Source organism: Ambystoma mexicanum, chromosome 14, assembly GCF_040938575.1.
Source record: "Ambystoma mexicanum isolate Mex_15411 chromosome 14, UKY_AmexF1_1, whole genome shotgun sequence".
Classification (NCBI taxonomy): domain Eukaryota; kingdom Metazoa; phylum Chordata; class Amphibia; order Caudata; family Ambystomatidae; genus Ambystoma; species Ambystoma mexicanum.
Genome location: NC_090940.1, coordinates 161002716 through 161029166, shown reverse-complemented (window position 1 = coordinate 161029166; position 26451 = coordinate 161002716). Strand labels below are relative to the sequence as shown.

General features: G+C 47.6%; 1 protein-coding gene across 3 annotated transcripts in view; it reads right to left on the bottom strand.

Annotated features, from left to right (window-relative positions):
- The window catches only part of MGA (MAX dimerization protein MGA), an 872134-nt gene that overhangs the window by 607249 nt on the left and 238434 nt on the right, over positions 1–26451 (bottom strand). For all 3 annotated transcript variants that reach the window (XM_069638800.1, XM_069638798.1, XM_069638799.1), the window contains exon 4: positions 25315–25405. In XM_069638800.1, the coding sequence (XP_069494901.1) occupies positions 25315–25405 (91 nt within the window). The remainder of the gene's footprint in view (positions 1–25314; positions 25406–26451) is intronic.

Below are 26451 nucleotides of genomic sequence, written 5' to 3'. Positions count from 1 at the left end.
GGGGGTCGTACACTTGTGTTGAGCCCTTGCCTTTCTCGCTGCCGCCGCCGATACCACAGAGTCAGGTGTTGGTTGTGAGGAAAGGCACTTGGGAGTAGAGTCCGGGGCTTTGAATTTTTTATCTAGGCGACCCTTCATCGCTGGCTCTGAGAAAGGGTGACGCATGGACCTTCCTTCCACACATGATCCAGGATGGGCACGGAAAACACCGACCTCCTCCTTTTACCCATGTGGGCGAAAAGAAAACAGTCCTTCTTTTCTTCTTCTTGGGCCAGGCCAAATTCTTGGCAAGCCCTGGCCATCATGTTGTGGAATGACCCGATATCGTCTGGGGGAGACGGCTGAGCCGGGCTCCTCAGGGTTTCCAATTCTGCATCGGACTCCCAGGTCAGATCCCTGGAGGGGGAAAGGGAGACCACCGATGACGCTCTGCTGCCCGTTTCCGAATCCAACAGTTCCCATTCCTCGCGGCGTGGGGCCGGGAGATTTGCCTCCGGAGGCTCTGCCGCAGAGGTTGAAGGTGGAGGGCGGCGAGACGGGCCCGGGTCGTCGACGACCAACCTGGCCGGAGTTGTTTGTGGCAGTCTGTCATCCAGTGTCTTCGGCAGCATTTGCAGCGTGGACAAAACCTCCAATGATAAAAACGATTGCGGATTGAGCAGGGGGGTAGAACCCGGAATGCTCCCGGGGAAAGGTGTGGTAATTTGTAACCCCAGGTCTGCAGGGGCAGCTATCCTTTCACCCTCGTCTCCCGAGGACACCGACAAGGCCTCCTGCTGTAGAAGAGTGTCCGGCAAAATTGGGTCGTAGACCTCTGGATGCCAAGCCTCTTGCGGGATATCCGTCGACGAAGCAATAGTCGGCCCCGTCGTCGACGCCTGCAATCCAGGAACGGTTGATGTCAACTGCGTCAGCGGCAGAGAAGTAGTTGACGACTGCCCAACCGTCGACGACGGTGGTGGTCGCGCAGGCTTGTGCGTTGCTCCCGCCTTTTCTGAACTCGATCTGCATTTCTCGGTCTCTCGACTCAAGGTCGATCTATGACGATCGCCCAAGGAGGATTTAGATTTATCTTTGTCTTTCCTCGCTGAAGATGAGGACGAAGAGGCCTTCTTCGAAGAAGAGTCTCTGGAATGGCCTACCGACGATTCCTTGTCCACCGGTCGCGATTTCTTTACCGGGGGTTCCGATGACTTGAGCGGCGCGGGGCCCCTGAAGATTTTGACACCGAGGCCGCGCTGCGTGTGGAGCCCACTTCCGAAGGCAGGTATGCCCCCACTCTGTCGTTCAACCATGCAACAAGTGTGCGACTCCGATCCTTAAGAATCTTCTGGGAGAAGCCCTTACATATGTCGCACTTGTCAGCCGAGTGATGAGGGTGCAGACAGTAAATGCAGTCCATATGTCCATCCCCCTCGTAGACCACCTTTAGACCGCACGTAGCGCACGGGCGGAACAGTGCTTTCCCCAACATTAGGAGAAAAAACCGCAACAGCACAACCTAACCAAGTAGAAAATACACAAGGTGTTCCCACTTTGGAGACGGTTGAAATCTGAAGGGAGCCGCGGGGGCGGGGCATTTATACCACTACGTCCTAGTGGGGCGTGCGTGCGCGGCCCAAAACGACAGATAGGACACAAAAGTGTCAAATGTTTTCCTACGGGAAAAGGCTTTATAAGCTTACTGAGGGTTCCCAGTCTGTCGACGGGGAATATTCTAAGCATGTGAATCCATGAAAGATCCAATGCTGGAGAAGTATACCGCTGGAATAACCAGACATGTCCAGTTAATAAGTTTCATGAAGGTCAGGCAATTGAACTAAATGACCCACACCTGTGGTTCTTTGACAATGTCAATAGGTATAAGAAGCCTGGCTTCACAGCAAGAGAGCACACAGAAAGGAACGCAGAGACGGGTAGCCGACACGAGCCGGAGAGAAGCTGGCTGGAGAGCTAGAGGAGTGGGAGCAGAGAGCAGTGTCGGGCACGATAGAGGGACAGTGTGGAAGAGGCCTACCACAAGGCCCGACAACCCTCCCCGCTGGTTGCACACAGTAGGAGCTGTGGGCACCAAAACACTGCAGCGGACACAGAACACCAAGAAAGCCAGCAGTGCTCTTTTCGGTCTGTGTGGTGAAAGAGCGGGGACACGAGAAGCAAGACCGCAGTGCGAGGAGCAGACGAAAAGCCAAAAGGGAGCTGTCGTACGCATCCGGTGAGTGATACAAGGGAAACACTCATACCGGGGCTTGAAATATGCACTCTTAGATACCAAAAGACTGGAAAATTTTTAAAAGTACATGAAACAGATGGAGTGCACGGAAGAGATGAGTGCATGCAACGGACGGAGTGCATGGAACACAGCGAGTGCATGGAAGAGATCGAGTGCATGGAACGGATAGAGTGCATGGAACGGATAGAGTGCATGGAACGGATAGAGTGCATGGAACGGATAGAGCGCATGGAACGGATAGAGCGCATAGAATGATAGGAACAAATGGAGTGGATAGTACGGATGGAGCGGATAGAACGGATGTAGCAGATAGAACGGATGGAGCAGATGTTATGGATAGAACTGATGGGAGTGCATAAAATGGAGGGAGATCATGGAACGGATGGAATGCATGAAACGGATAACGTGCATGGAAATGATGAGTACATAGAACCAATGGAGTGCATGTGACGGATGAAGTGCATGGGACAGATGGAATGCCTGGGTCGGATGGAGTGCATGGAACGGATGGAGTGCATGGAACGGATGGAGTGCATGGAACGGATAGAGTGGGCAGAACGGATAGAGTGGGCAGAACGGATAGAGTGGGCAGAACGGATAGAGTGGGCAGAACGGATAGAGTGGGCAGAACCGGATGAAGATGGCCAAACAGTTTATATAGATGAACGATCGAATGATAGAATGAATGGAATGACTAATAAGCCAAATAAAGAACCAGGCGAAATGTGTGAACAGACGAAGCCGACTGAACAGACTGAGTGAATAAAACAGATAGAATAAATGGTTCAGATGTGCATTTGATCTCAAGCACCTACTGAAAACCACCATATCACATCACTACGCTTACTCTCTTCTATACACCATCACTCAACTAGAACACAGCGATACTACAACACATTCGGTATAGCTGTTCTCATACCAACACCTGCCACATACTCCCCCATCATCCTAACTAAACACAACGGGCTGTACACCCGCCAGCCTAGGCGTTCTCCTCAGGCCTAACGCAGCCAGAATCAGTTTGGGTATCACCCTGCCAGAACGAACACATACTCCTGATCTCCCAACCACCACACCTACCGCTAAGAAGCAGCTATCATACGAGTGCCACACCTGCTGCACACATATCCGGTGCTCACACGCACCTTATGACTCTCTCTCTACTGACTTGAACTGCGGTTCCAGAGGGCGTTCAACCTACCAACGCCTTGAGATCATACCAATGGTACATAAGGCGCTATATAAATGAAAAGTAACATAACATAAGCACTTTTGGAATGTAGAAACCAGTGCTTTTGGAAAAGCAAACAAACTGAAGGTGAAAGCCAATTTGAATGCTGCATAAAACAGAAGCAAGTTATGTATACTTATGAATGGAAATAAGGTGGTGTAAGAGATACCACTGAGTGAATTGTTTAAGACAAGTGTTGGCAAAGCCAAGGAAAACCCAAGAAGGGTAGGAGAGGAGAAGCCAAGTGTTGGGCAAAGTTAAAATAGTTCAAGGAACTGTAGGCTAAGGGACAACCTGTATTGGCCAGAGCTAGTGGACTACACAAGGGGTAACAAAGTGCATGGTGGCAAACCAGGCCACAGTAAAGTGTTGGAAGAATAACACTGATAAAAGGAACAAGTCTAAATGTTCAAGGAAAGCAATGGACAATTGTTGGTGGAAAGCAGATGAGGGGTATCTGTTGCGTGACCTGTAATGGAAGGACAGTGTGGTCCAACAACTGCACCTAGACCGAGGGCCCTTTATCAACAGCTGCTTTCATGATTTTGAAGTAAAGGAACAGACTTGAACCAGGGAAGAGTACTAATGACAAGAGAGTTGGGAAGTGTGCCAAGGAACTGTATTGTTTTGAAAAGCTGGAAGATTTGAACACTTGGGAAAGGGCACCACAGGCTTTTGTGAACTGGTCTTGAACTTGGGGAAGGGGGAGCTGATCATAAGCCAAGAGCCAGAGGTAAACTACACTTATTTTTTTAACACTATTCATTTTGAAGCCGACATCCCTACACATTGTATACCGTTAGTTGTGAGTGCAAGTACAGTTTTGACACAGTCACACGATTAGGACATCCTGACGCAGACTATCCTTAGTTTTCTTTAGGTAGGAAAACCACACCTTAGCATTGTGCAAGTTAGGCCTTACTCCACTGACTTAAGTTAAATAAAACCTGTGAGTACAAATTTGAATCTGTTGTCTTTGTCTTGCTTCATGATGCCTTCACACTACCACGGTCTTGGTTTGACTGTTCTTACAAATTTGTCTTTTTAGACAATTTGGACTGACTAGAGGAACAGAAAGCACCGGCACTCACTTACCATACAGATTCTTCAGATAGTCAAATGTTCGGGATAATTTAGTTGGTGAGAATTTTAGTTATTTATTGTGCATTTTTTTTAGGCACTTATACAGTAAGTCAATTCGGTTTCAAAGTGCCCAAGACATGAAATAGTTAAAACGACTTAAAAAAAAAATAGCCCAGGGGATGTGCTCTGCATAACTTTCTTTATTTGTTCTAATTAAAGTCCACTGGCTTGAAGAAACAAATCAGTCAAAGTCCTTGGTCATTAAAATGGCGGGGGCACAAGTAGTGGAGTTACTGTTGTAAGAAACATTTATCGCTATATGGCACCTGAAATCCCTGCCTCTTTGTAAATCTGAGTACCAAGCACGCAAGTTAAGTGGAACGACTCAAGCAAGTTATTAACATGAGGAAAAGAATCAAATTTATTTGGCATAGTGGCTTGTGTAATGGTAGCCCTTACTCTCCCTTTCTCCAGACTCATGGGCCGATATAGCTTCAGCACAGTGTAAGGAAGGCTGGTATCAAACAGTGAAGACAGACAAAAGTGATCAAGGGTGTTTACTGAACTTCAATGGGTTGGTAAAACGCCTATATAAACCTAAATCTAAAGATGGGAGCAAGCGAAGACCATCAAATAATAATAACACAGTCCTAGGGCCTATACTAATAAACTAATTGCCAATCCTCACTTCTAAATACAAAATGGTGTGGGATAACAATGTACGCAAAAGAAAAAAGTGTTCCAGAAATGATATGCAAAGATAGTTGAGCAGTTAGCTTCCCTTCCCCACGTTTTCAGCACGGTGCAAGGCAGCACGTGCGGGTTTCGCACACTTTAGCTTCTTGTCCGCGACAGTTAAACACATAGGCAATCAGGGCCTTCCGCCAATGTCTCTCTCACAATGACAGTCTCTTAATGCAGAGGACCTGATGCAGCAAACAAAACAAAAGCTACTTTCCGTTGTCACGGTTTTATTTTTACAAGTTCAAGACTGGTCTCCCTCCTTCGGCTCGGACCATGGATACCCCTAATCTGGGCTCAGATACCCTTTTGATACCAGAATCAAAGACTTTCGAATGTCCAATGGGTTTTGTTAGAATCGTCGCATGACCACTTCGATTCACTTCAGACAATTTACACTTCACATCGATCTTCTGATTTTGTTTCCTTTTGTCACAATACCGTACAGAGACTTCAATTGTGCACATTCACACTGCCGGACCAGTCTGTCAATGGTATCGTATCTTTTCTTCCAATGTTCAAATATTCACCAGCAATTTAGCTTCACTCGCCTCTTTCATCACATGCGTTTAACAAGGTACCTTCCAACACTCACTTTACAATGTTGCTGCTTGCAACCTTTACTTCAAAACAGAACGGTCTCCCTAACTCATCGGCTGTGTTGTTCTCTGTCGCTTCTTTGGTCTTGGAGCCAAGGACGATACCACAGCGTCTGCTGCTCCTCCCCGCCTTGGTCAGTTACACGTGAGGCCCCTCGATATCTGACACACGATGCAGGATTCTTTAGCCTGGTTTCCTGGTCTTATGTTTTCTGCCTGGAAAGTTTCTTGAAAGCTAAGGCTTCCTGTCAAGGAGGTCAAGGGCGTTTACCCTCTCATGGACCTCTCGAACCTGGCCTTCTTTGTTCCCTCGTTCAACTGGCAAGTCGAAACTGATGTACCTTCGTGTGCTTTGCACTCGTGCTCCGCCTTGTATCCGTGTGTGAAAGTGTAATGGGAGTCAAGTGTGAGCGATTGTTGATAATTGCCTAACCTCACCTGACCATAGTATTGGGACGGGTCATGTACACGGCTCGGGTGGGTGTCCAGTTAAAGTATCGAAATCAAAAGGATCAATTGCAAAAGGTGAGAATACATTTGTTCGAAATACAATAGGCTCAAATAGTCATTTTTGAGAAACATTTTCGATCAATTTCGAACATAACATGTATTAATAATAATGACTTGCTCTGTATTTTGTTTTTCAATAATGAGTTTATTATGGTTTGTATATGTTTTGCACGCATATTTAAATACAGTATAATATATTTTGTATATTTAATAATTTAAAGTCATTTAAAAGTGAATATTGCATTAAATATATAAATATATTGAAATTGTGCATTTGTTAAATAAATATATTGAACGTTTGTAAACTTTGTAAAGCATGTATTACTTTTTCAACAGTAGTTACTTTTTGTATTTAAAAGTTTTGTTTATGTATTCTATAGCGTTTAACGTATGACGTCCCATGTTACGTAAGTTTAGGTGGTCGCCATTTTATGAGTTCTTTCTTCCTGGACCGGTCGCTTTTCGTACGTGCTCCTTTTTTTAAATGGATTTGCTTTTTTTTTCCAAATGGAAACTTTTTTGGGGATAATTCTTTTTTCTTGCGTGGATTATTTCTACCCTGGATTGCTGTTCAGGATCAGAGCCTTTCTTCCTGGATTTTATGTTCGTATGTTTTTTTTCCTTGGATTGATGTTTTTTTACTTTCCCACAGAGTTCGGAATTGGATTTTCGTTTATTTTCGTATGGTTTTTTCCCCTTGGATTGGTGTTTTTTAAAACTTTTTTAATGGAATTTCGACTTGGATTATCTTTTGTACCTCTTTCGGATGTGTGTTTCATCGTTGTCCTGTTTTTGGTGACATCGTTTGGACTACAGATATGGCAGTTTTTGGTGAGTTTCTCTTCATTTATTCTAGCATTTTAAGTTGTACTCAATGGCTTCTAAGTACTGCATAGCTTCCATTGTTTCAAAACTGTTTACTATGCTGGTTATTCTTTCCTCCTAATCCCGGTAATTCTTTTTGTCTTTAGGGGTGTTTTCCATTGAAATTGATTGTGCTATTTTTATTTCTTGTGTGGTGTCTTCTGTTTTAAGGTGATTTATGAAGTGCCATAAATTCGTATGGTTTACATTGAATTCTTTGTTTATTTTGCTATGCCATCCTTCTTGGATGTTTGTTCTTGGCCAGCTTTCTTTTACTGATTTGTGGCAATTCCATATTTTAATTTGGTATTTTGCTCTTCTTCTTGTGCCTTGTCGCGTTAGCTGGCCAATCCATGTATTTTCCAAATAGTCCATTAAAGCAGATAATTCTTCCTCATGAATGGTGAAATACTGTGTTGAAATCAATGTCTCATAATACATTATTACACTGTCCTCTTGCACAAATGCCAATGCATATATTTTCTTGATTTGATGTTGAAATTCACTGTCCTCTATGTATTTTGTTCTCAGCCCTATTTTCTGTATTTATTTCCATATTGACTGTCCGAAATGAAAAAAACAGCCTTGTATGTGAGTTTCCGGGTATGTTTTTTCAAAAGCTTTCATTTGTCCTTGCTCAAAAGCCATGATTATTGTTTTTGGTGATTTGTCTGGCAATGATTCCTTGATTTTTGCATATACACATCTATATGTGTGCATAGCTCCCACACTCCATAATCTATTCACTAGGCCCCTATTCAAAATTCTTGACGCACTGAGCATCTCACACTAATTATGCTGACGACACCCAGGTGCTGATCCCCCTCTCTGGTGACTATATATCTGACCTCAAAACCCTCAATGCCATTTATTCCACAATCCAATCCTGGATGGCCAGAAACTGGCTTTGCCTCAATAGCGAGAAAACAGAACTCCTGCTGATTGGGGCCCCCTCCACCTTGGGGAAACTAGATGAATACCAATCCTTCACAGTAGATAACATCCCTATCGCTGTTTCCAAATTCATCAAGACGCTGGGCGTATACATTGAATCGGACCTATCCATGAATAGGCAGTTCAACGCAATTGCCTCCTCTGCAGCGTACCAATCTAAACTCCTCAATGCAACCAGACCTCAACTTTCCCAACCAAACTGCCTCACCATAGCTAGGGCAATAATTGGGTCGAGGCTGGACTACTGCAATGCCCTCTTGGTATGCACCTCCCAAAAAAACCTGGCCAAATTACCACTAGCTCAGAATAATGCCCTCAGGGCTGCAACAGGCATCTCAAGACGTGACCACATCTCCGAGGTCAGGAGGTAGGTCCACTGGCTCCCCGTCAAGGAGAGAATTACCTTCAAAACACTCGCCCTGGCGCAACAAGTGCCTGCACGGTCGTGCTCCACCTTACCTAGCTCAAAGGATCAGCCTGCACACTCCCATTAGGCCCACCAGAGCGGCCTATACCAACAGAATCCTTGTACCGTCCACCCGCAGAGTCAAAGCGGGCGGTACAAGTTTCCCTAACATGGCGGCCACGCTGTGGAACTCCCTTCCCCTTCCATCAGTGGGACTGACTCCCATGCAACCTTCAGGAAGGCCATCCAAACTATACTCTTTGTCTAACAACCTACGTTATGTATACTGTAACATGATTTTGACAATGTACTGCTTTTTTGCCCAACTGTTTTGAAACTGTCATGAAAATGTCCATTGTTAACCGTAAATAGTTTCTGTCTTCAAGTTTTCTGCTGGGGCCGCATTCATGTAACCCTGAATTAAGCCTCCCTAAGCCTTCTCATAGCGCCTCAATGCCTAAGGGCTGCAGTGCGCTTTACAAATGCAAAAAATAAATATATAGTTCCTGTTTTCCGTGGCATTAAAACATAAATTAAAGGTGTTACTGTTCGATTGATTGTTCCGTGAATACTATAAAATTGATGAAATGGCGCTGGACAGGATTTGAAAGTTGCATCTCCGTGCCATATTGATGAATCACCTAGTTGTAATAAATTTGTCAAAGTAGCAAAAATCAACATTTCCTCATTTTTTACATCCAATGTTGTCCACAGAAACTGTTCCACTTTGTCCGATTTTTGTAAAGTTTCTGGCACATGCATGTCTATATGTTTGTGGTGCCATCGGCAGGTTTTCCTTTTGTTGTTTCTGTCCATTTACATTTCTTTCATCAGCTTTGTGTCTGGCATTTGCAGTGGCATTTTTTCATATGTTTTGTTTACTAGCGAGCTGGTCGCTTCATTTTTATTTTCCTCTACATTTTTCTTAAGTTCACCTATCGATTTTTTAATTAATACAGTTTTAGTGTCAGGCACATGATTATGTTCCCCTGTACACCTTATATTTCCATTTTCAGTTATTGCTCTTCCCGTATACTGTAATTTTTTATATTCCGTACCCTTCCAGTAACTGATTTCTTTATGTGTCGATTCTCTATTGTAGATGTATCCTTCAAATACTAGCTGTGATCCTCCCGTTTGTGATTTTATGTACTTCATGTCTGTATCAATACGTATCTGAAATAGCCAATTTCATCTTTAATTATCGGTTGCTGACTAACGTGCTAATTTTATAAATATTTCATCAATTTCATGTGTTTTACTTACCAGATGATTTCAGTCAGGAAATAAATAAGTTATCGTCTCTTTCTTTCGCGTCAGCTGGTGTTTCCTTGTCACCTTCCCTCACACACTGACAGTTTGTGTCCAACCGTCATCTGTGCATATGCTTTCTACACAAGGTTCTTTACTCTTCGTTCAGATCTAGTGTTTTAACCCTTTATCGATAGAATTTTCACTTAATATGTTGTTCAATCTTCAATCCTTTTGTTTCGAAACAAATCACCTTTTACATGCTTTTTACCTGATGTCGGACCTTTGACTTTCGATCCTTTTGATTCGATACTTTTGTTTTTCGGTCCTTTGTTTTCGGTAATATTACCTATAACCGCTCGGGTGTGAATGTTTTCTCCCAGAGCAGGCTGTCCGTGAGAAAGTGTTCGTGCAGGAAAATGAGGGTGCATGGGCCTGTGGGGTGGTGGGGTTGAGCTTCTAAATATCCCATCGGGTAGGAAGGGACAAAGGTGTTACAGGGAAGAGAGGGATACCGCATCTCACCATCCGGTGTCCCACTCCCCGAGGAACCCTAACCCCAGTTATCCTCCTGGTCTGGTCCACCCCCAGGGTTTGGATCCAAAGGCAATGGCTGTGCTCTGGCCACCTGAGAGAGATCCGCAGGGACTAGCGGGTGAGACACCTTTGGGTTTCTCACAACAGCAAACCACAATGTTCCTTGCTGACCTAGATCCCTTTATTAAGTGGATTCCTGAATAGTTAGGCAAGATTTCGCTTACTGCACTTGTCCTTCCATTTTAATGTACCCCCAAACGTTTTGCTTTTATTTTTGATCCTGACCTGTACTTTTTACAGTGCAGTGAAGCCTTAAGCTCCACTACACTGTCTTTTGCTGATCTGTTCTGGGTAAAACTGACATGTCCTTCAGTCCTGTTACTTGGTTACTACTTTTAGTAACTGGTTAATAGTTGTGGTAACTTTGCATCATTGTACACTTCATCTTAATACAGTACAATGGGGTACACTTTTGTTTGTGCCTCGGACTAACACTCAGAGGATTTTTGGTAACTCCAGGTGTATTAAGTGGTCAAGCTGGTGGCAGCAGGGGCGCAAGTCATCATCCCATTCGACTGGATCTCTAGTGCGTCCCACAGAGAGCCCATTCCTTGCCCCTGCACCCTGCCTCAAGGCATAGGAAGGGCAGGGACCGTTCAGGCTGGAGGCAAAAAGATCCACCTGGGGAAAACCCCATCGGTGGAACAATTGCCTAACCATCTCAGGATGTAGCTGCCACTCCTGGTCGGCTTCCGCAACCCGGCTTAGTTGGTCTGCTTCCACAATGAATGCCCCTGGGAGAGGGACTGCCTGGAGCCACACCTTGTGTGCGCCCGCTCATTCCCACAATTCCAGGGCTAGATATATGAGGGGGAGAGATCTCGTGCCCCCCTGCTTGTTGGCGTAGGACATTGAGACAGCATTGTCCGTCCATATGGACACAATTGTGCCCTGAATGTTGGGTAAAAAAGCCTTTAAAGCCAGAAAGAGGCCTTTGAGTTCAAAATAACTGATGTGACAGGAAAGGTCCACAGCCGTCCACAGGTCGGATACTAATAAAGTTATTCACCGTAGTGACTACCTTACTCCTAGTCCATAGTCCATAGTCCATAGTCCATAGTCCATAGTCCATAGTCCACTTTCCTCCATACTTATGGGAGATTCCTCCGTCCTGTGGGACGGGACCGGAGCACATTGTAAAAAGCATCACAGCCGTAACCCCGCCCTCCTTAGCTCAGCCCAGCGCATCGCCCATCAGTTCTTTTATATCGCCAGGTCTATGACCTTTAAGCAATAACAGGGGAACCTTTATAGAGAGGACGGCAGGCGGGCGTATGGAGGAAAGGGGACTATGGTCTAGGAGTAAGGTAGTCACTACGGTGAGTAACTTTATTATACACCTACGTCCCGTCCCCTTTCCTCCATACTTATGGGAGATTCCCAAGCACTCCTCACAGGAATTACGGGTGGATGGAAAATCCTTACTGAAACAGGTTCTTAAGCACACCTTGACCGAACTGAGCATCAGCCCTGGAGCGCAGGTCCAGACAGTAATGCTTACAAAAAACTGATGGGGAGGCCTACGTAGCCGCTTTCACGATGGTCTCCCAGGGAACATATTTTGGAAGGCAACGGCAGCCGCCTTGCCCCTCACAAGATGAGCATGAATTCCTTTTGGGGCCCGAAGACCCTGAATGGTATACGGCTCACAAATACAGGCAACGACACACCGGGAGATGGTCGCTTTCGAGGCTGGCTTTCCTTGCGGATTTACAAAGGTCACAAAAAGCTGCTATGAGTTCCTGAGATCAGATGTTCTGTCCAGATAGAACTTAAGGGCTCTTCTAACGTCCAGGCAGTGCAGAACCCTTTCGGCATCTGAGGCCGGATCTGGGAAGAATGCAGGCAATGAAATTGACTGATTCAGATGAAAATCTGAAACAACCTATGGAAGAAAGGCGGGATTCGTTCACAGGACAACCTTATCTTTATGGAAAGTAAGGAATGGATGCTCAACCAGCAAGGCCTGAAGCTCACTTACACGCCTTGCCAAAGTCAAGGCAATCAAAAAGGACACTTTCCAGCAAAGGTACTTAAAATCGACTCAAAAGGCTTATGACACAAGTGTGAAGACCGGAGGGGGGGGGGTCTGTACTTCCGCTCTCTATATGGTAGAGGGGAGACACAGAGACCCCTGCCAAGATTCTCTAGTATTGGTAGACGTAGTCGAGCAACCAAGGCCTAGCTTTTCAAGAGGTGATGCGAGCTGGTTCTTAAGTACACTGTAGTCCCCAAGCACCCACAAAGGAATATCCAGACACTATCGGTTAAAACACAGTCTTTATATAATCAATATTTAGGGTGGTGTACACGATCACGATAACTCACTTTGTACGCAGAAATCAACAATGGCAAATACATAAACAATTCTACAGTGGTACCACTAACGTTATTAGATCTTATTAAAGTGCATACGGTCAGAATGAGACACAGATCAAAATAAAGATGAAACCAGCAGTAGAGAGAGGAAGGAAAGCAAGATGGTTGAGCAATAGGCGGAATACTGGTAACTACCGTTAAACACAGCTCCGTGTGGAGATCCCCCCCCCCACCTGGGCAACCTATAGAAGAAAGATACAAGCCCAGTCCATATATTGTTCGCACTAGACTTTCCAATAGTTCTGCAACCCCAAAGTTCCTGGCATTGTAGCGTTCCACGTCGGGGAAATCGACAACCCTTCTTGAGTGCCCTCCCTTTGAGGCAGGAGTCACGGGTCGTCGAATGTCTGACAGAGAACAGGTCGATCTACGACAGTGAAGTAGCCGCGTCGTTCCTAGCGGTGCTCGTTGACGGGGAAGTGTAAATGTCCTGCAAGGAAGAGGCGTGCGGGGCACCTCGGTGTCAATAGTTCTGGACTGCAAAGAGTTGAAGAACTTTGGCCCAGCAAGGGCTTCGAGTCGTCGGCATCTCTGCGGTCCTTGGGTGGCGGGAAACCCACCGGTGGATGCTCGCGTTGACGGTCAGGCCTTCTCCGGCAGGATACAGAGGCGACGATGCCGACGAGAGCATCCTTGGATCAATGAAGTTTTTAGGCAACGGGAGTACAGCGGCTCCAGTCGGCGATGGCGGTCGGCGACAGTGGTGGACAACAGTCCAGGCGCTTCTCCTTGGAGTTCCGCAGCAATCCCTTTATCGGGTCGGCAGCCTGTCGAAGGTCTGTCTACCAGGGAGCCTAGGCAAAGATCAGCTGTGCACGATGGTCCCTCATAGCTCGGGAAGAGGGCGCCTAACCAGGTCCTCTCTGTGTCGGTTCTTGAAACACAACAGCTTTCAGATTGCGAAGGAGAGCAACAGCAATTCTTCTCGTCCAGCAGGGCTCACGGTTAAGCTTCAGTTACTCCAGTTACTCATCGTAGTGGACTTCAGCTTCCAAACACAATTCCTAGCAGTGAGAGGTCCCCAGATATACTGTTGATCTCCCATTCATTCCGCTGGGTCATACTCAAGCATCCAATCACGACTACGGGCATTCATGCAGGCAGGCAGCCAATCAGGCACACAAGGTATTCAGGCCATTCACTTCTCTCCAGACACTCACAACAAGTTGTGTGTATTGGGGGAGTACCGAGCCATGCAACACTCCAAGCTGCATTCATACCGGTTTCGGGCAGGGCTGTCTCAACCATTGTGTCAACCACCAGATACTAGACAGCCACAACCTAGAATGTATATTTGTCACACACTCCATTCACCCAGGTCTCACCCAGAGGCGTACCCACAACATACGGTCGTTGAGAAAGCTCCAGCCAGTCTGGTCGGCACTTCCCCACACTACCATATACGGAACTTCCACCCAACAGCCAGTCAGGGGGAAGGGACAGAGGCAAGGCTTGATGGAAGGCAAGAGGCCATGGGGGCCATTTTGTCTCCATCAGGAATCTACCGATTCCAATGACAGGGCCTGGGCATCCCAAAATGGAGGACGCTCAGGGCACCAGTCATTTCAGCACGGAGCTGCCACCAGCCCGTAGCCCGCTCTGTGGGTCACACACAGGTCCCAAAAACCATACACTAGGGGCACAGGGTGTTACCCCTACCCATGGGTGCCATAAGGGTATCCCACGGGCCTGTTCACCAAACCAAAAGAGAGCTGCACCGCCAGGAGTCCCACATGAACTCCTGCGCGGAAAACACGACAGAACACACGATAAAAAGCAGCAAAGGACAAGGATACGGAGGCCCTGTCCCTCCGATGCATTTCCAGCATCACAACATGGCCGTAAGGACCACATTCAAATGCCACCTTGGATGCAGATTGCGAACAGGAGGATAAAGATGCATCAGGCCCGCAAAGTGTCTTTTTATGACTGGATTAGACAGTGAAAAGGAACACTGGTCAGTGGACAAATAAGCAGCAACAGCCGATAAATATGTCCTGCAGGACAAGACATGGATGCCAGACTCTGCCAAATGTGAGACAAAAGATAGGACTGTGTCGATAGTAGCCTCCCTGGGGTCTAGCTGCGTCGCCAAACCAGTGACAGAAGCGTAGCCATTTACCTTTATACTGAGATCGTGTTGAGGACTTCCTGGACGCTTGAATAATGCGCATGTTATCCGCGGACAAGTTGAAACGCTGTAAAGATCTGAACTCAGGCACCAAGCCGCCAAGCTGAACGATTGTGGGGAGGGGTGCCACAGTTGTTGATCACTCTGGTGAAGCAGGTCGGGAACCTGTGGAAATTTGAGCGGCAGGCACACAGATGCTGAAGCTCCGAAAACCAGAACCTAGCTGGCCACCAAGGGGCTATGAACAGCAGGCAGCAATTCACTGTGTTCCTCAGCTTGCAAACCGCCCGATGGATCAGAGGAGGAGGAAAGGCGTAGGCCTTCATATTGTGCCATGGGATTTCGAGAACATCCCCGAGTGAGGAGGCTCTGAGCCCGTTCCTGAAGGCATACAGGGGAAGCTATGTGTCTATAGATGTCGCAAAGAGGTCCACTTCTGGAGTGCCCCAACAGCAAAAATGTCAGAGAGGATCTCTGTGTTCAGTTCCCACTCGTAGCTGACAATTATTCGTCGGCTGAGGGCATCCGCAGTGACATTCAGCTGGCCCGGGATGTGAACCGCTACCAGTCAGGTACCATGCTGAATGGTCCTTTCCCAGATATGAATGGCAAGATCCACAAGAGGAGGAGACCTGGTACCCCCCTGCTTGTTGATATACAACATGGACACAGCATTGTCCGTGCGGACACGGACAACCCTGTTGACAATACCTGGTTTGAACGCTTTCAGCGCCATGAATGTAGCCAGAAGCTCCAGATAATTTATATGAAGCCGTCTGTCCTATGGTGACCGGAGATCTGAAACTTGAAGATGATCCAGCGTCGCCCCCCCCCCCCAACCCAGATGGTAGGAGTTTGTTGCTAATCAAGGTGGGTACATCTGATTATAAGGCTTTTCAACTCATTCACTTTAGAAATTAAAACAACGCTACCTGCTATTACTTTTTAGACATGTGGACCACAATTAAAAGCTAGTAAAATAACTTCTATAAGGAGCAACAAACAATTTAAAAAGGTACATTTTAACTTTTAGACACTTTGTAACTTGTTCTATTGCAGAAATGCAGAAACTACACCAACTCACTTACAAGTAAGTACTTTTACACTTGTTATTTCCAGACAAAAAGCCTGATCATCAAAGTCCTTCTGTAGTCTATTACATGAGTTTTCTCAGAGGAGGGAGCCTAGTGGTCTAGGAGCCAGCTATAGGCAGGTCAGGATAGGGTTCAAATGCAGGAAGAGTTCCAGAGGATATATCTTGTTCAACAAGTATCATTAGCTTCAGAGTTATTTAACAGAGAGTTCAGGGACTTCATAGAAGGCTCCCTATATGCGTTCCAGCATTAGGCCTATGCGAATTGTATGGGCAAACTCCCAAACACTCTAATCACCCACTTAGACTCACAGGATTCACACAAAACCTAAGGTACGTATTACCCAAGCTAACACATTACCTCCGCAGAAAAGAAGAGCTTCTGGGTTGATGCCTTCAGGATACAGAAGTACAGGATTCGGTCCTTGGGTTCTTGGTCTGGAGACTGAAGAAATGAACAATAAAAGGAAAATTGGCGGCTGTCATTGACGGGGGGGCTTCCAACAAAGGATTCTTTGCAGCTTCTTGCGGCTCTGTGGATTTGGCGCCCTTTTACAGGTACCCAGTGAAGAACGAATATCGCTGGTAGGATTCTCTTCGCACACTTGGTCCTGCACTCCGGTGAGGTGCCCTCAGGGATTCGAATTGTCTCTCTGGAGGTCCACCAGAAGTCAAACAAAGTTTCAGACGAAATCGGACTTCAAAAGACCATGCACTGCACTCAGTTTCGAGGTCCCCTGGTATTGGCGTTTTGCAGCGGAGAAAGGTCACAGCACGTTGAGGGATGGCTCGTTTTGCAGGTCTTCTTGAAACTAGTAAAGCTTCTGGGCAGGAGTCGTCACATTCGGGACCCACAGGTCGCTTGGAAGGAAGAGTTACATCAGGCTCCGTTTACACAGCAGGCTCTCCAGTCGCTGGAAATTGTTACAGCTGTTTCTTCATCTCTTCAGATTTGGTTCCAGTGGTCAACTTGTCAGCAGCTTCCAGGATCAGAGTATGTATCAGGAAATACGGCACAACTTCTGAAAACTCTCCATGCAGTTTACAGAAAGGGGCAGTCCAGCTGTTCAATCGGGACAGCCAGCTCCGTAGCAGGAAGTGGCTCCTTTCAGGCAAGGTGAAAGTCAAAGGACTGCAGAGTTTTGGATTCCTCCCTCGCTTGCTGCCTTCTCAAGACACTGTGGAGCCTCGGTGAGGAATATAAAGGATCCACTCCAAAAGACAAAACTTCAACCAAGGTCTTTCTCACCTAGAATGGCAGAAGACGACCTAAGAAACAACAGGCAAATGAGAAATGACGAAAAAAGGAGCCCACCATTAAAGCATAATGGTGGCCTTCCTGTGCATTAACGCGGCTGATTTAACAGCCCGCGAGTAATAATGACTAAAAGTCATAAGGAACAAGTTACTTACCTGTAAACTAATGTTCTCCAGCATGGGTCTGGCATGGATTCACATGCTCATGAATATTTCCCGTGGTCAAGCTGGGAATCCTTGGTAAAAGAAAAAAACTGTTTCAATTTCACTTCCAAAACTCTATTTCTACCAATCACTGTCCTCATGGTCATACTGCCCCCAAGCAATGGCAGTCCTCACCCTAAGCCCCTCCCCCCTGTCCCTCGCCTGGCAGCCATCTTCAGATTTGGTAAGCACATAAAGTGGCAGTATGACCAAGAAGATCCACAGAGGGGAAGGAGGGAGGGTTTGCATGTGAATCCATGCCAGACCCATGCTGGAGAAAAATAGTTACAGGTAAGTAACTTGTTCCTTCTCCAGCATGGGGTCTGCCATGGATTCACATGCTCATGAATAACGAATACAAAGTAAAACATTAGACAACAACGGGAGGTGGCAAAGCTCAACAGAAGCAATTCACTCTTACTTCTGGAACAGGCGCACCTCAAGTGAACAGGTGGCGCAGCACTGCTTGGCCGACTCTGGACTCCTCCCTGGAATCCCTGTCGACGCAGTAGAACTTCGTGAAGGTGTGCATGGACCTCCATGTAGCAGCCCTGCAGATGTCCAGCAAGGGCACACCAGCCAGGAACGCTGTTGTCGCAGCAATCGCTCCGGTGGAATGTGCTCTCGCACGGCCGGGCAGCGGTCGGTTTATCAACCGATGACCGTGCATGATGCAGCCGGAGAGAGCCACCTTGAGATGGAAACCTTGGACAAAGCCTTCCCATGGTTCACAGGACCAAAGTTCATGAACAGCTGTGAAGTCTTTCGAAAACTCTTTGTGCTTGCCACGTAGAATTTCAGGGCACGAGCAACGTCCAGTGAGTGCAAGGCTCTCTCAGCCAGAGACTAAGGTTTCTTAAAAAGAAAAAACAGGTAACAAAGGCTTGTTGAGGTGGAATTCCGACAGAACCTTTGGCATGAAAGAGGGGTGCGTCTGCAGCACCACCCTCAATTCATTTGTAAAAAGTCAGGTATGGCTGTTTGCAGGATAGGGCCTGTATCTCACCCACCCTCCTGGCAGAGGTGATGGCCACAAGGAAAGCAGTTTTCCACAAGAGGAACTTGAGAGGAGCCTGAGGCATAGGCTCGAAGGGCCCCCCCCCCCCATGAGCCTTGTCAGAACCACGTTGAGTTCCCACGCCGGGGCAGGCGCCTTCACCAGCAGGAAAGATCGAGACAAAGTCTTTTGAGGAACTCCTTGACGAGCGGATGAGACCAAAGTGAAGACCTTCCTGCAGACCTGGTGTAGAGGGAGATAGCCACCAGATGTACTTTGATTAAGGCGTGTGCCAGTCCAGCCATGGTCAAGGATAGCAAGTACGGAAGAATCTGCAGGCTGTGATTCTCAGGAGTCATCTTCTGCGACCAGTACCATGTAGCGAAATTCTTACACTTGTGACCGTAGCACTTCACGGTTGACGATGCCCTGGCCTTGGCGAGGACCTCACTGCAGTCCGCCGGCACCTCATATACTCCAGACTCTAGGGCTACAAGAGCCACGCCCTCAGGTTGAGCGATCCTGGGTCGGGATGCAGGATTGCACCTCCTTCTCTGGTGAGAAGATCCGGGACCACTAGTAGCTTGACCGATGGCAACACTGACAGGCTGAGAAGGTCCGGCTACCAAATCTTCCTCAGCCAAGCCGGGGCGATGAGTATCATCCTGCACAGACACTGGGTGAGTGTGTTGATGACGCGTAGCAGGAGAGGCAACGGAGGAAACACGTACAGAAACATCCCTTTCCATGGAAAGGAAAACACCTACCCCAGGCTCCTCGGCTGATGGAATCTGCTGGCGAACTTCTGGCATTTGGAGTTCGCCGCTGTCGCAAACAGGTCGATCTGGGGACTGCCCCACTTGATGAAGATGTGGTCCACCTGATCCTACCGAAGTTCCCACTCGCGGCAGGAGTGCAAGTCCTTGCTGAGGGAGTCTGTGATGGTGTTCTTGACTCCCGTTAGGTGAAGGGGGACGAGGAACATTTCTTGTCCGACAACTCAGCGCCAGTTTCGGCGCTTCTTTGGAGAGCGCGGGGAAGTGAATGCCCCCTGGTTTCCTGATGTAGAACATCGTGTGGTGGTGTTGCCCGTGAAGGTCCCCACCCCCTTGCCCTTCAGAGATGGACAGAACGACTTGAGGGCCCAGAACTCTGCCAGTAGCTCCAGGATGTTGATATGGAGATCCTTCTCCTCCGGCAGCAATAGGCCTCTGGTGTGAAGGATGGGCTCCCCAGCCTTCCCGGGAAGCGTCTGTCGTGACCGTGTCCTGGAATGGAGGGTTCTGAAACCGTGCCACAAGCAATGTTAGAGCGGTCGCCCCACCAGGTTATCACCCGACAGAATTTGTAGTCCAGAGCGATCTTGTCTGCAGTGTTTCCCTGACACATGCACCCAGCAAGCGTCTAGGAACTCCTGAAGAGGTTGCATCTGTAACCTGCAGAGTCGGATGAGGTTGATGCAGGACATCATGCGGAGCAATGACTTGATGGTCCGCACCGTGGCCATATTCATCAGCAGCAGCCGCTGCACTTTCCCCTAAATGGCCGCGACCCTCTCCTGCGAGGGCGATGCTATTGATATTCATATTTTATTTCTATCGCGCTCGTACACAAGTGTTTCAGAGCGCGACTAGATACTAGGCAGGACGCTGCATCGAGCCTGGCTCCCAGAAACAGCATGTTCTGCGATGGTGTCAGCAGGACTTTGGATAATTGATGCAGAATCCCAGATTCCTCTGCAGCTTGATAGCTGGCTCTGTGTGCCCGATGTCAACTACGCGTGCCCGGATGAGCAGGTCGTCGAGGTACCGGTATAAGTGAATCCCTCGTAGATGCAGATGGGCCAACACCGGTGCCAGGCACTTCGTAAACACTCTGGGGACTGATTTTAAGCCAAAGGGCAGGGCCTTGAACTGGTAGTACTGTCCCTGCACTACGAAGTGTAGAAACATGCGGTGTTTCCTGTGAATGGGGACATGGAAGAAGGCGTTCTCCAGGTCCAGCGACGTCAAGACATCCCCCCCTTTCCAGTTGGCCGAGCATGTGCTGCAACGTGACCATCCTGAATTTCTGCGACTTGAGGTAGTACCTTCCTTCCACACGTCGCCCAGGAGGGGTACCGCCATGATTGTCTTCCTCTTGGCCTCACGTCTCTGGTACAGGAAACCCTTCTTCCTGGTCTCCTCGGGCATGAGCTGGAACAGCTCGAAGGCTTTGACGATCTTGGAATGTAACAATCCCACCTTGTCCTATCGTCGTCGTGGCCGTATCCTTCCTCCTTTCCAGGAATGCTGGGAGAGATGGAACCCGACGCGAGTGAGGAGGCTGAAAAGGGGAAGCATCATGTCCCTTTCTTTTTTTGTCAGCTGTTGATGGGGGTCCTGGGGGACCGTTGGAAAAGGCCCTTGTGACAGCCTCTTCTGGATCTTCAACACCAAGGTGTGGAGGTTTGATAGCATGTCCAGAGACGCATCCCTCGGCAGAACTGGCATGATTGGAACACTAGGCGTGTATAGGGACTTTTTATCCTCGTCCACCGTGGATGAAATTTCCATGGCTTGGGCCACTGCCTGAGACTGATCCGGGTCCTCCTTGCCCACCCCCCCTTTTCCACACAGAGGGGCTGTAACCGGGTTCTGAGGCAGTGCCCCTCATCTCCAGAGTGCCGGCAGACCTCGTCAAAGTCACCAAGGAAGCTTCTCGCCTCGGAGGGAGGGATACCTTTGGCGCTGTGGTGGCTACCCTCTCAGGGTCAGCCCCTTTAGCATTCGACAGAGCAGCCGCCACAAGCTCCATCGTTGACGAAGACCTCTTCTGTGCCGCCTGGGCCTTCTTGGGCAGCTCTGCCTTCTCCTCTCTCAGCGGCTTCTCTGGCTTCTCCGGCACCTTAGCAGATTTTCTCTTCTAGGAGGAGCTTGACTGCCGGCTGGCAATGAAGGCGGAGGGTGATGTCGATGGTGCCCAGTCTGCCGTGGGACCCGCTTCCCCAGCAACTGCGATGGAGCCGGACTTGCGTGCTTGGCCTTATCTTGGGCCCCGCGGATGAGGCGCCCTCACAGGACTTAGAAGCCCACTCCTCGGACCGACCGGCCTTGGCTGAGGCATGCCCCTGCTCGGGGCACGGGGCAGAGGCCTTGGCATTCAGCAATGGCGCCAGTCTACTATGCCTGTCCATTGTCTTCTTCGGGAATCCGCAGCATATCTCACAATCTACATTCTTGTGGTCCAGATGCAGGTAGTAGAGGCATTGTAGGTGCTTGTCCTCCACAAACACATTTCAGAGCCCGCACTTGGTGCAGGGCTTGAAGAGGGATCTTCCTTCTTTCTTCTGCTCCTTCATAGTCGGAGGGTGCGAAGTAGGCCCGATGGCCTTCTGGAAACTTTGATGATCTTCGCCCTTGAAGGGCGCTGAACTTCACAGACAACGGATCCCCGCTGTCGGCAGATGGAGAGAACAGCACACAGGCTCTTTACGAACAAATATAGAACTTTTTTCCGCTAAAAAATCTAGGTAGCTCACAGAGCAAAACTCGAAGACTCCCAACACTGAAGCGTGCGGTAAAAATCGGAAGATGGCTGCCAGGGGAGGGGCTTAGGAAGAGGACTGTCATTGGCTAGGGGCAGTATGACCCAGAGGACAATGATTGGGAGAAATATAGTTTTTTAAGTGAAACTGTTTTTCTTTTACCGAGGATTCCCAGCCTGACGACGGGGAATATTCATGAGCATGTGAATTCATGCCAGACCGAATGTTAGAGAAAAAGTAGTTTCACTGCCACCAGCCATTCAAGTTAACTTGTAATCTTAACATCTATTTTACCAGGTAAGTGAAAAAGGGGATACAGTGTATCTCCCCAGCACTCCACTTGGTGGGGTGTGCCGACTCACTATATGAAACGTGAAGGGGATGGGAATCCCACTTTACCTCTTGGGAACAGTATTTCACGCAAGATATAACAAGATCAATTATTAATGGAAAGCCCAGCCTAAGCCCAAAGCTATAGGAAATTATAACTCCAATCACACACTACAGAGACAAGAAAAGGTCACCCATAAAAAGAGTAAGAGACTAGGTGAGTGGGGGAAACAAAAGATTCTCACTCACCTAGGGACAAGGAAAAATAATTACCAAGTCCAAGCAAACAGTTCTGGGGTTGACACAGGGCAGGAAGATTATTCACATTTATGAAAAGGTTAGCCAAAAGGGACCCATCCTGCTTCAATGGGGAATGGAAAGGGGGCTGGTGGGGTGAGGGGAGGAGTCTGACCCACCCTGCTGTCAACAGACACCACCCATGAGTCCTTGGTTATGGCCCTGCCGGCCTCCCAGTGGAAGGAGATCCTTCCTCCACACTGAAGTCCTGCGGGACCGAACAAGGCAATCATTTGGGTTGGTTTGTCATTGGAGGAGCTGGTTGATGCAGCTTGTTGAGAGAGAAAAACCCTGGTAGTAGTTTTCTGCTGCTCTTTCCGCTGCATGCTGAGTGATCTGTCCTACAGTCCCGCCTTTCGCTCCTGGAATCCCCCGAATCTAGAAAAAGACATGGACCGCACCTCTGATCGGAACTAAGGTGCTTGTTTGGAGGGGGGCTGACTTTGTCAGCACCGACAACTACTTTGTTGTTAGGGTAGTGGCTTTCTTTTTAGCCAGCTCATCATTTCCTGAGTTGTGGAATAGATCCACACCCTCAAACGGAAGGTCAAGCACCTTATCCTGCAACTTCTTTGTGAATTTTGTAGCATGCAGCTACACCTGTCTGCACGCATCTGCGCCCAACGCTACACCCCTAGCCAATGTGTCGACATGGTGTGCAGCCGCTTCCAAGTGGTCCTGCACGACCATTCTAGCGTCTGCCAGACCACCCTTGAACTTGTCCAATCGGTACTGAGGAATGAACTTCTCAAACTCCGATTTTTCCATAGCTGTCGATTCATGGCTGCAAAACCGCTGTGGCATTGGCTTGCCTGAGCTGCAAAGCGTAGTTTGTTAACACCGTCTTGGCCAGGACCTCAAGGATACAATCCGCCTTGCTGAGCACCGGAAGCGCAGAAGAGGACACCACTGTTGTGGCTTTGAAAACATTGCGCTGCTCCGACAACTGAAGAAGACAGTTGCGGGAAGGACCATTGCAGACCACAGCCTATAACGAAAGTCAATCTTTATTTGTGGGAGTGACCAAATGTGGCTTACTCCAGATTCACTTTGCCTCTGCTAGCACGTCCTTGTGCAGGACAATCCCCATTGTGTCAGACTTCTTGATTGACTGTGCCGCCGCCAACACCCCCTCCTCCAAAGGTGGTGCGTCTGGGATTGGGATTTCAGGAAAGCCCATAAGGTCCATGAGCCTGTCATGAAAAAACATCGCTGACAATGGGATTTCTTCCCCAGCCTCGGTGAGGTCCAGATCTGCTGTGACTGCAAGTCTTTTCCTGAATCGAGGGAGCGGCAGGAGGTGCAGGATCACAAGGGAGTAGTGGCAGAGGTTGGGGTTCCACGGTCTCGGATCCGGGATCCTTGGAGGGGTTTGCATTATCTCTCTAAAGATGCCTTTGAAATACTCCTTCACGGCATCCAAATGCATCAGTGTCTGAGGAATAGGCCTCTAGTTGGAGAAGAGCATGACCATCACGTAAGTGAGGAGGTGACCGGCATAGACAGAGTAGTGGGCAGAGACGTTCTAGTCGGAGTCAACCACTGTACCTGGGGGGGGGGGCATTCTCCCCTAAAGCCCTCGGAACCGACTCCGAAAGATCCTGTCCCAATGACTCACTAGGAGTGGATTTGGGTTGCTCCACCAAAGTCCCTGACGTAGTTCCAAGTCCCAGAAGATGGAACTTGTGAAGAGGTGGAGTCCATTTTGACCTGCGACAGCACTGCCTGGTTTTTGGCAAACCCCTTTTGTCCCGGCATGAGCAGGTTAAAAAAATAAATAAAAATAAAATAAAAACAAAACAACACTGGAGACGAGAAGGAAGAATATTGACAAAAGAAAGGGCGGGAACAATCACCCACTGGTGATGAACATCCGGCCCGACCAAACAGAGAAAAGGACTGAGGTGCAAGGCCTGGATGCATGGCTTGAGGAGGCAAAGTCTGTGGCCAAGCATGCCCTCGTCCTGGAATACCCACAAGTATAGAGGAAAGGGGCGGGACGTAAGAGTACAACAATTACATTCAGCCTCCTTTTCTGCTTTTAACGTTGTGACTAGTGGCCATTTCATTTTTTAGGGACTATAGAAACGTTCCCACTAATTCACTCAAACAAACCCTGCATGGTTTTCAACTTTTCTGAGGAGTCCCTATTATTTCCAGATCTGCACATAAAGTCCAGGCACAGGTGGTGGCACCTTGTGTTTCAAATCCTATCAGGCAACATGGGAGCGGGATTGGATGAATGTAAGTGGGTGGTGCAAAAAGTGAAACCCAAAGATTCCTCAGTAAAACATTGATCTACAGAAAAAAAGATTGTAGCTGCACCTTACCTTGGGAGTTGCAATACAAATTATGGCTATGCTCCAATCTGCCCCACTCAAACAAAATGTAAAACCTCAAACAAAAGAGAATTTGAAATAAAAAAGAAAAGCCAGAGTGCCACAAAATCACAAATCATGTAAAGAATGCAACATTGTGCAAATGCTGTCTATTTGATGCCAAGCTGCAGAGTGCAAGAACCCACAAATCGTCTGAAAATGGTGCTTGCTTCTCAGTCATTCGATTCTCTGCATCAAACTCCTTCCTCACCTGTGAACAGGCAACTTCAGTTATGTAAAACATCAGACCTACCTGTATCTTCGACACCTGGTAAAGGTGTTGGTGAGTTCTGGAGTCCTTTTCGTCCCACAGGTTTATCCACAGTGTGAATATCAAGGGCTTCCTAAAGAAAGGTTTACACAAGAGTAAGATGCTTGAATATTTGATTGGGCCACAATTGAGAAAACATACAGAATATAAGAAGGCTGCAGAGTTTGTCTCTTCTTTCTAGGATGCAGAGTGTCTTCCCATGCTAAGGAACAGCACTAAAAGTATGAGGCGATTTGGGGTGAGTAACGATTTCTATGCTTCGCTGCCCCCACCCTTGTTATTAGAAACCCCTTTTTTTCTTTCTTTCCTTTCGTAAATATGATTGCTAAGATCAATTAATGTATATTTTGCACTTCTGTATTGAGATGGAGCTGTTCGTGTATTGCTTCTCTGTGTTATCTTCAAAACAATAAATTCAATTTAGAATTTTTAAAAAAAGGAGATCTGTTATTTAATCCCAAATCAACAAGTGTGAGTCACAGGGTCCTCCTATTTTAACAAACTGTTGTTGATTATTGGAAGGTTTTCAATTAAGCATTACCACTATAACTGGTAACAAACCATTGTCATTCTGACAGCGGTGTACTAGAACTTTTACAGTGACCTGTGAGGAGTGTATACCATGCCTGCATTGTACTGCTTGTCAGTGCTAGCTGAGGCATCTATTTTTGATGAGGGGAGAGGTTAGTGAAAATGAGACCTGCTAGAAAAATGGTGAAAGAAAATGTGGAAGACTAGTCGTGGTTAGCTTGTGCACTAGCTTCGAAAGACAGAAGGGAAAAGTCTGTACTCTAGGTGGGGGAAATGAAAGGTCTTAACTGTTGTCTTGGAATAGCCAGGGTTACAATAGTGGTATAAATTCTGTAAAGGACGCCCCCAGCCTGCCAGAAATTGATATAGTGGCTCTCCGGGAGGTCTTGTTAACCGAAATTCATAAAATGGATGGCTACACAATGGTCCTTAGAGAGGCAGTTAAGGGGGCTGTGGGTCACCCTAGTGGGGGACTTATTCGGAATTAAAAATTCCTTCTGTCCCGTGATAGAGGAAATACCTATAGATTTGAAAGATCTCCTAGAGATTAAATTATCTTGGAATGATACAAAGCGTGGACAGGCCTTC